At 44.0% G+C, this 13,881-nt stretch overlaps 2 protein-coding genes across 2 annotated transcripts; both read left to right on the forward strand.

The window, feature by feature from the left end:
• On the forward strand, positions 1–1,373 carry LOC106564634 (calcium homeostasis modulator 1-like). Its single transcript, XM_014130800.3, has 2 exons — positions 1–651; positions 855–1,373. Exons 1-2 carry the CDS (start codon positions 100–102, stop codon positions 1,371–1,373), a joined length of 1,071 nt encoding a protein of 356 aa, XP_013986275.1. The 5' UTR covers positions 1–99.
• A 4,842-nt stretch (positions 1,374–6,215) lies between these two features.
• Positions 6,216–13,852, forward strand: LOC106564628 (RING finger protein 122). Its single transcript, XM_082958797.1, has 7 exons — positions 6,216–6,418; positions 7,112–7,532; positions 8,968–9,125; positions 11,470–11,512; positions 11,758–11,799; positions 12,063–12,145; positions 12,431–13,852. The coding sequence occupies exons 3-7, from the start codon at positions 9,022–9,024 to the stop codon at positions 12,549–12,551; spliced, it is 393 nt and encodes a 130-aa protein (XP_082814923.1). The 5' UTR covers positions 6,216–6,418; positions 7,112–7,532; positions 8,968–9,021; the 3' UTR covers positions 12,552–13,852.
• The last annotated feature ends 29 nt before the right edge of the window (positions 13,853–13,881 follow it).

Genomic DNA, 13,881 nt, shown 5'->3' on the forward strand with positions numbered 1-13,881 from the left:
CAGAGGCACCACTACCAAATTGATTTCAAACAATTGGATCCATCTTTTTCTACAGATCTCAGTACATTTTAAAAAGGCACCACCAGCAGACCATTCAAGATGGATAAGTTCCGTATGATGTTCCAGTTCCTCCAATCCAACCAGGAGTCCTTTATGAATGGCATCTGTGGTATCATGGCCCTAGCTAGCGCCCAGCTCTACTCAGCCTTCGAGTTTAGCTGCCCTTGTATCCCGGAGTACAACTACGCCTATGGGATTGGACTGCTGGTTATCCCACCTATATGGTTCTTCCTACTAGGGTTCGTGTTGAATAACAATGTTTCGATGTTAGCCGAGGAGTGGAAAAGACCGACAGGGAAGAGGGTGAAGGATCCGACGATCCTTCGTTACATGTTCGTTTCGATCACGCAGCGGTCCTTGATCGCGCCCATGGTGTGGATATCTGTGACTCTTATGGACGGGAAGAGCTTCCTGTGTGCGTTCAGCGTCAACTTGGACATTCGTCAGTTTGGGAATTATACCCTCATTGAGGGAATGACGGAAGTGGAGATTGTTAAATTGTTAGCGAAGATTCCATGCAAGAATATCTTCGATCAGCCCGAGGTGATATCGAGAGAAGCGGCATCGAGATATATCACGTGTATATCCCAGGTAAGTTGTCGTTGGTAGTTTCCATATTCGCCTAGTTCACATTTAGGTGCAGACAATCTCTTTCAAAATAACTGTTGTGTTAAATCCATTGTACATCAGTTGTCCAACCTAAGTGTGAACCGGGCCATTGGTTCAAAGTAAGTTTGTTGTAGTGGTAAAGCAAGGTCTTTGTTCACGTATTATCATCATGTGTTTCCCTGTAGGCGTTTGGCTGGGTATTCCTGCTGCTGATGACCTTAGCAGCCTTCATGATACGAGCCATCCGACCCTGCTTCACCCAAGCTGCCTTCCTCAAGACCAAATACTGGTCTCACTACGTCGACATCGAACGCAAGCTCTTTGACGAGACGTGCAAGGAGCACGCCAAGACCTTCGCCAAGGTCTGCATCCAGCAGTACTTCGAGAGCATCAGCGGCGACATGCGCAGCTTCCACAAGCACCAGTCAAGCAAAGACGATAGCGACGGCGATGATGATGACAAGAAGAAGAGCGACGAGGACAAGCTTCTCGGGATCCGCGACCAGGACGATATGAATAAAGTTCTGTGGAATTGGCACACGTGTAAGCCGCCTCTGGCACTAAGGAAGGAACAGCCGGATGGAGAATCCCATGAAGGGCTCATACCAAATGGAGATGTCAGTGGAGGGCCAAATGGATATGCTAACCATAACGCTCCCGATTTGCCTAAAAGGGAATGGGCGGTATACTACAGCAAAGTTTGAACATTTCAAAAGAGGAAAAAGCACCATTCACTGTGGCATGGATATTAAGCACTGATTGACTATTTAGACTGGTAAGACTGATTGTCCTTTAAGATTTAGACTGTGGTTTAAAGATAAAGTGAAGTCCTTTTTGTGGTGTGATCATTTATAATAATTCATATTTTGATGGGGGGCTTAGTTGGAAATGTTTTCTAGCATCCAACATCAAACCCTCACACACTTGTGTTATTCCTTGGTTTCAGGATGGTTAACTGTATTTTTTGTTAGAGTACCCTAAGGGGGAACCTTACTTGAGTTTTTGAACAGTCTGTTGTTATTACTGCTATGTGTAGACTTTTGAAAAATTCTTTATCAATTAAACCAAAAATCAAATAGCTCCTTGTAGAATCTCGATGAAATGTTTCCTTTAGCCTCTCGCTACTATGGTAGCCTAAATTCATAACTTTTTTACTCATCTTAGCTTACATAAAAAGCATAATTCTGAGATCCCCCCCCCCCCCCCAAAACAAAAGTGTTTGTAAGATTTGATTTAGTTTTCCTACCAGGAAATACAGTAGAAGTCAGAAGTTTACATACACCTTAGCCAAATACATTTAAACTCAGTTGTCACAATTCCTGACATTTAATCCCAGTAAAAATTCCCTGTCTTAGGTCAGTTAGGATCACCACTTTATTTTAATAATGTGAAATGTCAGAATAATAGTACCAGTGGGTCAGAAGTTTACATACACTCAATTAGTATTTGGTAGCATTGCCTTTAAATTGTTTAACTTTGGTCAAACATTTTGGGTAGTCTTCCACAAGCTTCCCACAATAAGTTGGGTGAATTTTGGCCCATTCCTCCTGACAGAGCTGGTGTAACGAAGTCAGGTTTGTAGGCCTCCTTGCTCGCACACTTTCAGTTCAGCCCACAAATCTTCTATAGGATTGAGGTCAGGGCTTTGTGATGGCCACTCCAATACCTTGACTATGTTGTCCTTAAGCCATTTTGCCACAACTTTGGAAGTATGCTTGGGGTCAATGTCCATTTGGAAGACCCATTTGCGACCAAGCTTTAACTTCCTGACTGACGTCTTGAGATGTTGCTTCAATATATCCACATAATTTTCCTTCCTCATGAGGCCATCTATTTTGTGAAGTGCACCAGTCCCTCCTGCAGCAAAGCACCCCCACAACATGATGCTGCCACCCCCGTGCTTCACGGTTGGGATGGTGTTCTTTGGCTTGCAAGCATCCCCCTTTTTCCTCCAAACATAACGATGGTCATTATGACCAAACAGTTGTAATTTTGTTTCATCAGACCAGAGGACATTTCTCCAAAAAGTACGATCTTTGTCCCCATGTGCAGTTGCAAACCGTAGTCTGGCTTTTTTATGGCAGTTTTGGAGCAGTGGCTTCTTCCTTGCAGATCGGCCTTTCAGGTTATGTTGATATAGGACTCGTTTTACTGTGGATATAGATACTTTTGTACCTGTTTCCTCCAGCATCTTCACAAGGTCCTTTGCTGTTGTTCAGTGATTGATTTGCACTTTTCGCACCAAAGTACGTTAATCTCATTCCTGAGCGGTATGACGGCTGTGTAGTCCAATGGTATTTATACTTGCGTACTATTGTTTGTACAGACGAACGTGGTACCTTCAGGCGTTTGAAAATTACTTGTCCTGCACAACGTAGATGTCCTAACCGACTTGCCAAAACTATAGTTTGTTAACAAGAAATGTGTGGAGTGGTTGAAAAACGAGTTTTAATGACTCCAACAACAAGAGATCAGAATGCCCTGAATGCTGGCTTAAAAGCTACCATGAGTAGTACTGTTTGTATTAGTGGCATTTTGCAAACAATCAATGATTTAAACTTCCTTTCATACTATAATGCTGACCGATAGTGTTCGATAGTTGTTCTGGAATGTTCTTTGGCACACTCAAAATTAACTTTTATTGATTGAGTGTCACAATTCTGTCAAACAGAATTTACAAATTGAAAAACATCTGTCAACTGTAACCCAGATACTAAAACATCAGCATACTGTATGTTATTTCATATGGTATTCACAGTTGTGACTCAATTGACACTTATCAGAATTCCAAGCCTTCTCTCAACCATGACAAGTGTCCTCATGACCTGATATTCCATCTCACTCAGTCATTGCATGCAAACTGGACACACACACACACACACACAGCCATAACAATTTCCATGATGGGATAGAAACAAGGTCAGGATTTGCATCTCTGTCTCTCGTTTCATCCTATCCCCAAGCTTTCAGGTAAAGTGCTTTTTAATCAGTCAGGTAGCCTTTTGGCAATCAATGTTTACTTCACTTTATCTGTCATAAAGCTTTTAAAATAACATTTCTTAAAACGCCATTTATTTATTTCATTACATATGCATGGCGATAGATTACCTTTATCCTCATGTATCAGTGAGTTGTTGACGGTTTGACATAACCATAGCATACCACTAGAGGGTAGAAAAACTACAAATACCAAATCTAACCTCCCAAAGCTGCTTGTCAACACCATTGAGGTATAAAAGAATGGTCAACACCCTGCTCATTTTTAAATCACAGGACACCAGATACAAGCATTTCGCTACACCCACAATAACATCTGCTAAACACGTGTATGTGACCAATGAAATTTGATTTGAGGATGTTAATGGAGCCTAGGGCATCCTTATAAATCAAAAACGTCCATATCGACTGAACATCTTCATCTTGTTTTGTACTACACTCTCGTGGAAGCGTTGAACAGAGTAGCTGATTTGGTTCTGGGAGCAGAGATTCATCTTGGACCGACAGATAATACAGCTGTGCTTTGGATAATGATGATGTCATAATTATAGGATGATGAGAATGTAATGAATCCCCCGGATCCCACGGAAGCCTCCACTTCCTCCTCATAGCAGCTCATCCCAGATCAGTTTGGGCTGTATAGCCAACTGGTACGACCATAGGGCTTAGCTATAGAGCAGATCTGGGAACAGGGTATCCTCCCACACACTGGTCATTTTCATTTGTAAGAAAACAACAGTTTCTCATTAGATAGGTTCAGGGAGTCACTCCCTCCCTGGTATGCTATGGGAGAGCAGGGTATCGTCGGACAGGGCCACAGTGTCCCCCGATGTGCGGGGGAGCTAGGGTCAGTCTGTCCTATCTGGTGTATTTTTCCTGTCTTATCTGGTGTTCTGTGTGATCTTAAGTATGCTTCCTCGAATTCTCCCATCTCTCTCTCTCTCTCTCTTCCTCTCCCCTCCCGGAGGACCTAAGCCCTGGGACCGGACCATGCCTCAGCACTACCTGGCCTGAGGACTCCTGGCTGTCCCCTCCCTAGTCCACCTGGTCATGTTGCTGATCCAGTTTCTGCTGTTCTGCTTGAGGCTATGTAACTCTGACCTGTTCAGCGGACCTGGTACCTTATCCCGGATCTGCTGTTTTGACCATCTCTCTCTCTATACTGCACCTGCTGTCTCGACCTCTGAATGCTCAGCTATGAAAAGCCAACTGACATTTACTCCTGAGATGTTGACCTGTTGCACCCTCTATAACCACTGTGAATATTATTTGACGATGCTGGTCATCTATTAAACTTTTACAACATCTTGAAGAACAATCTGGCTATAATGTCCATGTACTCTTATAATCTCCACCTGGCACAGCCAGAAGAAGACTGGTCACCCCTCAGAGCCTGGTTTCCCTCTAGGTTCCTGCCTTTCTAGTGAGTTTTTCCTAGCCACCAGGCTTCTACATCTGAATTGCTTGCTCTTTGGGGTTTTAAGCTGGGTTTCTGTATAATCACTTTGTGACATCTGCTGATGTAAAAAGGGTTTTCTAGAAAAAGAATATGACAGAAAAACACATGATTTCACGTGTTTTTGGAACACTGCACGTGATCACGTTTTCACGTGTAGTTCCATGTTGTCACGTTATCACATTAACTTCACATAAGATCACATGATAACATGAAAACGTGTTTCTGGAATACCTCACGTGAAATTCATCTGTTTTTTCCCCATAAGGGCTGTTTTAGTCTGTTTTCTTCTGTTTGGTGCCTAATGAACATGGCCCAGGGAACCAGGGCACCAGGAAAGCATATATCCTCCTTCCTAGCTCCCTACCCTACAGCCCAAATCCTGCGCTGTTGTCTCTGAGGCCTGTTGGCCTGCTGGTCTGGCAGGACTGACGTGTGGGGGTGGAAGGATGGATATCTCTGGCCATCTTTCGCTCTCTAGTATTTGTCTTTCTTTCTGCTTTCTCTTGATCTCTCTTTCTCTGTATTTCCCTCTCTCTCCCTCCAACCCTGCTCCTGTCTCTCAACCAACATGATAGCAACACGTTTATATATAGACTATAGATCAAGAGTAACAAAACTGGAAAATAATCAGGGCTTTGACTGACAGAGCTAGCTTCCAAATCCCCCTATATGCGTTGGCTGTGGTAGCCATGTTGGTTTTGTTGTTTTGACTAAAAGGGCTGGCTGCTGGCCGCTGGCCTTCCCCTCACCCTGCCTGGCTTTGCATTGCTGGGTTGCAACGTACATATATCACATAATTAATGAGAGACTGGGTTGTTGTCTGGACAGCAGCAGTGCACATGTCACTGACCGGGCCCTCCTTGTCTTTCCTGCAAGACTCCAACACACACAGAGGGAGAAACACACACCCCTCACACCGTATCCAGACGTCTCATTCGTCAATGTCTAGCCCCCCTGCCTACTCTCCTGCCTATGCCTGTTTTCATCTCTCCCAGGGAGAGAGGGAGAGAGACAGGGATTGGAGGACGGAGGGAGAAGGGGAGGGCCCAAAGGAGATGGAGAGGGAGGAGGGAAACGAGAGTTGCGAGGCAAAGGACTGGTCACATGACCAACAGCCAGAGCTCTGTTTACAAACCAAAGCGAGAGAGAGAGAGAGACTCTTGTATTGAATTGAGAGAGGAACAGCAGCAGCAATAGCAGAAGCAGCAGAGGAGGATCGAGGCAGATTTCTAGACCACCATTATGGATTGAGACGGAGAGGGAACCCTGCCACCATGACCAGGCCAGCTGGAGGTGGGAGACTGTCTTTGTCTCAACATTCTTCTCAATCGAAACAGCAGATGGTTAGAGGGAGAGTAGCAACTTCCCCCTCCTAAATATATATACACACACACACACACACACACACACACACACACACACACACACACACACACACACACTAGCAAAATATCCCAGCTAGAAGACTGTTCTTTGTTTGTGTTTTGGGGGAATCGTGTTTTTCCTGCTGTGAAGAGTACGTTCTACCCCCCTAGTAGATCAGAGCACTGAAGGAGTAGAGGAAGAGGAGGAGAAGAGAGGGCAGACAGAGGGGATAAGGCTTGTGAAAATCCCTCTGTTCAGAAGGATTTGGAGGGGGACAAAGCAGGGACTAATACCTCCCACACTGGAATAAGAGCAGGGACTAATACCTCCCATACTGGAATAAGAGCAGGGACTAATACCTCCCACACTGGAATAAGAGCAGGGACTAATACCTCCCACACTGGAATAAGAGCAGGGACTCTGTCGTTTGGAATGGTTTTCTGTCACTGTGATGAACTGGATAGTTGTTGTTTACCAGATTGCAATTTATGGGGCTTATTGGGAGGAAAGGAAATGTGTGTTGTTTTGCTCAGTGTTGAGAGCAGATTTCACCACTTCAACAGTGGACATTGACATGAGGTAAGAGCCATGTGACTAAACTGATTTCTTCGTCTCTCTCAGACAGTCATCACTTGGACGTCATCGTCAATGTTGAGAGAGGAGAAGGAGCACACAGGAGGACTGCAGCACTCCCAATCCCACATCTCCCAATCCTAACCCTCGGGAGCTAATCCAGATTTGGGAATGTCGCGCATGGATTGCTGAGTGGACAAAACCGCACAGCCAGAATCTGCACAATCTTCTCGATTTCTGATCATCTTCATGGTTTTGTTTTTGGACGATCCACCACAACCTCAAACCACCCCAGCGACTCGTTTGTCTTCTTTTAGCCCCAGTTTAGAGACTGATTTTGGGCTTCCGGGCGTCGGGGTAACCTGGTAGTTTGGCCCTCACACAGGTCTCGCCTTCTCCTGACAGGGCCTGGATTTACTGCTGCAGTCCTGGGAGTCAGATTTCATGCAACCATTCCAATGGTGTAACGGTAAGTGTTTTTCCTCAACCTTCTGCCAAGTCAATGTAATGCAGTCCGTAGCTTACAGAGCCTGTGTGTTCTACTATAACTCTCCCCTCTCCCTTCAACTCTTTACTTACTGCTAACAGGGTTTCTGTAATTGATATGCTTGAGAAATGAGAAATGACGAAATTGCATGTGGGTTCAGTTGAGTTTGTCAAAAGGGTGAAACGGCACTCAGAATAATTCCATTTTCCAGGGTCATGTTTAGTTAGTTATGTATAGGCTACATAGCAACCATCATGTAACTAACAGTACTACTAGAGGTTGTTTAACTATTCAATACCTAGCCGGTCTCTGCATATGGTCCATTCTACATCTGAGAAAATAAACTGTCTATGTCACCACGTTTCAATTCTAACCCCCCCCCCCATTCCCCCCTCCCTGTACCCCAATGTCAAATGAATGACCCCATACCCCCCACTGTGCTCAAGCTGTACCCGTTCTATCACTCCAAATTAAGTGACACGGCCATGGCCGTTAAAACAGACTGGCAAAGAGAGGGGGGTAAGGGGGCATCTCGTCCGTGGTGAGGCAAATTCACAAGAACAGAACACATGGGTGGAAGTGGTGCTTCCTGGTTACCATTGTCTTGCCAAATGGTGCCTCAGTCCCTAGAGTGTTGTGTGTCTGTTCATGAAAAGGCTAGCTAAAGCCCCCAACCAACCCCCACCCATGACACACACACACACACAGCCCACAGGCCAGCCACCTAGTCTGTGAAGGGGAGTCTGTGGAACAGATGGCGTACCGACGGAAGTGGAGCCACCGTACTCCATGTTGGTTTAGTTCACTGCCAATTACGTGCCTCGGCTCCAGTCAGAGCAGAGCAATACAGAGCAGTATGGGTGGGATGAGAGCCAAATACCAGGCGGTCACTTCCCCCTCCCTCCTCACCAAATATTGACCTTGTCGTTTGAATTGTCAATACAAGGCTTTCTAACATGCATCCCTAGATAGTAAAACACATGTCGGTGGCTCTTGTGTCCTACATGGAGGATATAATGGAGATGTATTGTCTAAGGGAGGAATACCATACAATAAGCAATGTCGTTATAACAAGAGCCCTATATTTAGATTGAAATATATTAGTCCAAATATAAATATGTCTCTAGTTATAACACCTACATGAGAAGTGAATCAGCGAGATCATCTGTGATCCATTTTAGTGTCTCTCTCTCCTGTTTTAAAAGGTGTGTAAACAAGAAGCTGTGAGCCGTTTGCATGTGGGGATATGTCCCAGGCTCCTCTGTTTTGAGAGGGGAAAACATATGAGTATTTATAACACTTCCATTATATGGTAAGTGAGGTAAGCTGTGACATGTTTTCGTTTGAAGTCCCTCTATTGTTTTGACAACCTCTTTCATGACAACAAGCTGTGTGCAAATATTTTTCTTCTTTTCAGGATGCCTGTGGTTTAGGTCTCCAGCACTTTGAGAAGTACTGTGGACTTAGCAAGATGGATACCACTTACCACCTGCCGCTCAATGTCTACGTGATAGTGCTGGGCATCGGCCTGTTCGTCTTCATGCTCAGCCTCATCTTCTGCTGCTACCTCTTCAGGTATGTAGGGTCATCACTAGCTGGAACAGCCACAAAGTGATAAACCCTGCCTATTTCTACAATTGAACATCTGAATTTAAACCTAACCCTAACATTAACCACACTGCTAACCTTATGCCTAACCTTAAATTAAGACCAAAAAGCTAGTTTTTGTGCTCATACATTTTTACGATATAGTGAATTATGACTTTGTGGCTGTGTCACCTATTGGAAACCGTAGGGGGAAGGACCTAAACAAAGATGGCTGCTGGCTGGTTGCCATTGCAATCAGGATATTAACATGTAGACTTATCCACATGGAGGCTTCACTTATTATGCTTCAAGAGCCTTTATTTAATTACGTATTATCATATTATAGGCCTATGATATTATTTATATACAGTACCAGTCAAAAGTTTTGACACATACTCATTCCAGGGTTTTTCTTTATTTTGACTATTTTCTACATTGTAGAATAATAGTGAAGACATCAAAACTATGAAATAACACATATGGAATCATGTAGTAACCAATATAGTGTTAAACAAATCAAATTATATTTTATATGTGAGATTCTTCAAAGTAGCCACCCTTTGCGTTGATGACAGCTTTGCACACTCTTGGCATTCTCTCAACCAGCTTCATGAGGTAGTCACCTGGAATGCATTTCAATTAACAGGTGTGCTTTGTCAAAAGACAATTTGTGGAATTTCTTTCCATCTTAATGCGTTTGAGACAATCAGTTGTGTTGTGACAAGGTAGGGGTGGTATACAGAAGATAGCCCTATTTTGTAAAAGACCAAGTCCATATTATGGCAAGAACAGCTCAAACAAGCAAAGAGGAACGACAGTCCATCATTACTTTACGACATGAAGGTCAGTCAATCCGGAAAATTAAGAACTTTGAAAGTTTCTTCAAGTGCAGTCGCAAAAACCATCAAGCGGTATGATGAAACTGGCTCTCATGAGGACCGCCACAGGAAAGGAAGACCCATTGTTACCTCTGCTGCAGAGGATAAGTTCATTAGAGTTACCAGCCTCAGATTGCAGCCCAAATAACTGCTTCACAGAGTTCAAGTAAAAGACACATCTCAACATGAACTGTTCAGAGGAGACTGCATGAATCAGGCCTTCATGGTCGAATTGCTGCAAAGAAACCACTACTAAAGGACACCAATAAGAAGAAGAGACTTGCTTGGGCCAAGAAACATGAGCAATGGACATTAGACTGATGGAAATCTGACCTTTGGTCTGATGAGTCCAAATTTGAGAGTTTTGGTTCCAACTGCTGTCTTGTTGTGAGACGCAGAGTAGGTGAACGGATGATCTCCACATGTGTGGTTTCCACTGTGAAGCATGGAGGAGGAGGTGTGATGTTGTGGGGGTGCTTTGCTGGTGACACTGTCTGTGATTTATTTAGAATTCAAGGCACACTTAACCAGCATGGCTACCACAGCATTCTGCAGCGATACGCCATCCCATCTGGTCTGTGCTTAGTGGGACAATCATTTGTTTTTCATTAGGACAATGACCCAACACACCTCCAGGCGGTTTAAGGGCTATTTGGCCAAGAAAGAGAGTGATTGAGTGCTGCATCAGATGACCTGGCCTCCACAATCATCTGACCTCAACCAAATTGAGATGGTTTGGGATGAGTTGGACTGCAGAGTGAAGGAAAAGCAGCCAACAAGTTGTCAGCATATGTGGGTACTCCTTCAAGATTGTTGGAAAAGCATTCCAGGTGAAGCTGGTTGAGAGAATGCCAATAGTGTGCAAAGCTCTCATAAAGGCAAAGGGTGGATACTTTGAAGAATCTCAAATATAAAATATATTTTGATATGTTTAACACTTTTTTGGTTACTACATGATTCCATATGTGCTATTTCATAGTTTTGATGTCTTCACTATTATTCTACAATGTAGAAAATAGTAAAAATCATGAAAAACCCTTGAATGAGTATGTGTTTTTAAACTTTTGACTGCTACTGTATATTACATTATGTTGATATATTACACTGTTAATGCATCAGTCGTTATATTCTACATTTTAACAAAGCACCATACAATGTAAGCAATAAATACCAAGTCCGGCATGCAGTGCCTGTCTAGGTCAAGGGGTGTGAATACTTTGAGGGCACTGTATAAGATAGGCCATTGGAATACCCTGCATTTTAAAGTGATGCTACAGCGGTTTTGTATAATTGTGCCCAATTGTGTACTACGTCATCCATTTCGTGTGCGTTATCCCCCCCCAAATAATAAATGTTATGAATTCCAATTCGCACAATATGTTTCAAATTTGTAAGCGCTTAAGTTCCCGGACTCCATCTTTAAACACAACCATTTTGTATTTGTCTCTTTGTAGGTTGAAACAGCAAGGGACGAGGGAGCAGTTCAGCTACAATGAGGTAGGCCTATCACTACACGAGCACATGTAGCACTGGGGTCTGACCAGGGTTCAACTACTTCTACAGTATTTCACACTGTCTGTTGTGGTCAGCGTGTGTTGAAACACAACGCCCACTACTCTTTATAGTTAACCTTCATTACGTCAACCCTGGATTTGTACCGATACCTGTGTGTGTCAAGCAGCTTATAGCTCACTCTAACACATGTACAAACTGCTTTTTTGATTCTTTTTCGTTCTCAATAGGTGGTTCTTAAAGGGGCAGGCAAGAAGCTGAGCCTTCTAGGAGTAAGTCGTGTTATTCTGTGTGACGTTTTTATTTCAATGCAGATCGTTTGGATAATAATGTAACATTTTCTGACCCATTTCTGTGTGGCTCGTGTTAGCTATTTGGGAAACCCCCGTGGCGATGCAATGCCTTTTATTTAACCTGGTGTTGAGTGTTTGAATGGGAACTCAGATGTATTTAACTCAGGGCGGGTTGACTCAATCATTTTTCTTGTAGATGTAGTCACACACAGTAACACACATTTTTCTTCTTGCCCTTAAAGCAAACGTGTGCCGTATGTTTGGAAGAGTTTCGGACCAGAGATGAGCTAGCTGTGTGTCCGTGTTCGCACGCATTTCACAAGAAGTGAGTTAACCATCAGACTCTCCTTATAGACAAAGCCTACAAAATGTCAACATAATGAAATTCAAGAGGCAGCTGAAACTAACATGATTACACCATAAATCCTTCTGGTTCCATCCTCCCTTCCTTGAAGTTAACATCCTTGTCAGATCAATGATTGGCTCAGAAGAAAGGAAAAGAAAAAGGAATGAAGGACAGACAGAATAAATGAAGGATGCATCTCTATAATATTTGAACAGGTTTTACACTTTTAAGGAAACCTCAGTGTATTTTGTGTGTCCTATCCAGGTGCCTGCTGAAGTGGCTGGAGATCCGCAGCGTGTGCCCCATGTGTAACAAGCCCATCCTCAGGCTCCACCCAGACCCCACACAGGGAACTGAGGGGCCCCAGGACCCAGAGGAGGTGTGAAGGACCCACAGGGGCCACCACGACCGCCATACGCACCTGTACACATTTACACGGAATTGATGGTCATTTTATGGACATCACACAGAGTCGATTGTATTCTTAAAGTGACTTCCATGGTGTTAGTCTTTGACTGAGCATTGATCAATATGGCTGGGGTTTGGGTACTGTATATGGATGTTGATTACACCCGTCCAGGCCTTTCAGATCGTCATGAAAGTCAACGATGTCCGAGGGGCAGGGCGCAAGAGAGTGTTTCAGGATCGGGCCCTACTAGTTTAGCAATGGAACCTAAAAACAAAATGATAACCCTAACCTTGAGGGATGTGGTGTTTGGCCCTACTAGATTAGCAGTGGAGCTTCATAAAGCTGTTGTCTGTCCTCCCCCTTTAGATCAGTGAGAATGAGTAAAGGCTATATGGACACTCCTGACCCGAATATTCATTTTGCAGGTCAGCAGCGTACTAATAGTATCTCCAGTGAGAATGAGAGGAAAGTGACATAGGAACGGGAGCCACTTTAGAATACCGAGTTCTCCCCCAGTCATTGGACGATACCTGGTACAGCCAATCACAAACGACACGTCAGGCATTCTGAGAAGGTCATTGGTCGAGTATCAGGATTGATGTAAATGGATACCTCTCATACCTCAGGGGTGTTACAATACAAGCCAGCACAAACATGCCATTCAATACCATGTGCCACACACAGAACATGTCCAATACTGCCAACTCCAACCTAGGTAACACTATACTGAGGTAGTCAAAACATTGGTCACGTTCCAGGCCGACTACATTGCAGTCGCGCTACACACAGCAACAAATGGTTCTGCGCCACGTCATCGACTGAGCACATGCGGTTAGCTGACATGTTAAACACTTATCCAGGCGTGGAGATCCGGCAAGCGACTGCAACGTAGTCGGTCTGGAACGCAGCCATTGAGATCTGGCAAGCGACTGCAATGTAGTCGGTCTGGAACACGGCCAAAGGCTGGAATCCCAAAACCAGTCCAATACCAACATCACAGCAGCTCTCTGATGTACAGAACTATATATCCAGGAGTGCGTCTGAAATGGCACCCTATTCCTTACACAGTGCACTACCTTTGACCAGAACCCTATGCAGGCCCTGATCAAAAGTAGTGTACTATATAGGGAAAAGGGTGCCATTTCTGACACAAACCAGGTCCATAACCTCGAAGACTGATAGACAGCTAGTCTTGCCTGTATGTACGTAACGTTGTGACCCCCCCATCTTGTAATTTTGTAAGGTTTGTTGCTTTTAAATAAAATATGTTTCCTCTGTGGTGCATCTTCTGTAAATGATTAGTAGA

The sequence above is a fragment of the Salmo salar genome, chromosome 12, assembly GCF_965601325.2.
Source record: "Salmo salar chromosome 12, fSalSal1, whole genome shotgun sequence".
Classification (NCBI taxonomy): Eukaryota; Metazoa; Chordata; class Actinopteri; order Salmoniformes; family Salmonidae; genus Salmo; species Salmo salar.

Bases quoted from the DNA above. Each gene is read 5' to 3' on its own strand.
- LOC106564634 (XM_014130800.3), top strand. From the start codon at position 100: ATGGATAAGTTCCGTATGATGTTCCAGTTCCTCCAATCCAACCAGGAG. The intron at 652-854 runs GTAAGTTGTCGT...GTTTCCCTGTAG, and splicing joins ATATCACGTGTATATCCCAG to GCGTTTGGCTGGGTATTCCT.
- LOC106564628 (XM_082958797.1), top strand. From the start codon at position 9,022: ATGGATACCACTTACCACCTGCCGCTCAATGTCTACGTGATAGTGCTG. The intron at 9,126-11,469 runs GTATGTAGGGTC...GTCTCTTTGTAG, and splicing joins TTCTGCTGCTACCTCTTCAG to GTTGAAACAGCAAGGGACGA. The intron at 11,800-12,062 runs GTAAGTCGTGTT...TTGCCCTTAAAG, and splicing joins AGAAGCTGAGCCTTCTAGGA to CAAACGTGTGCCGTATGTTT.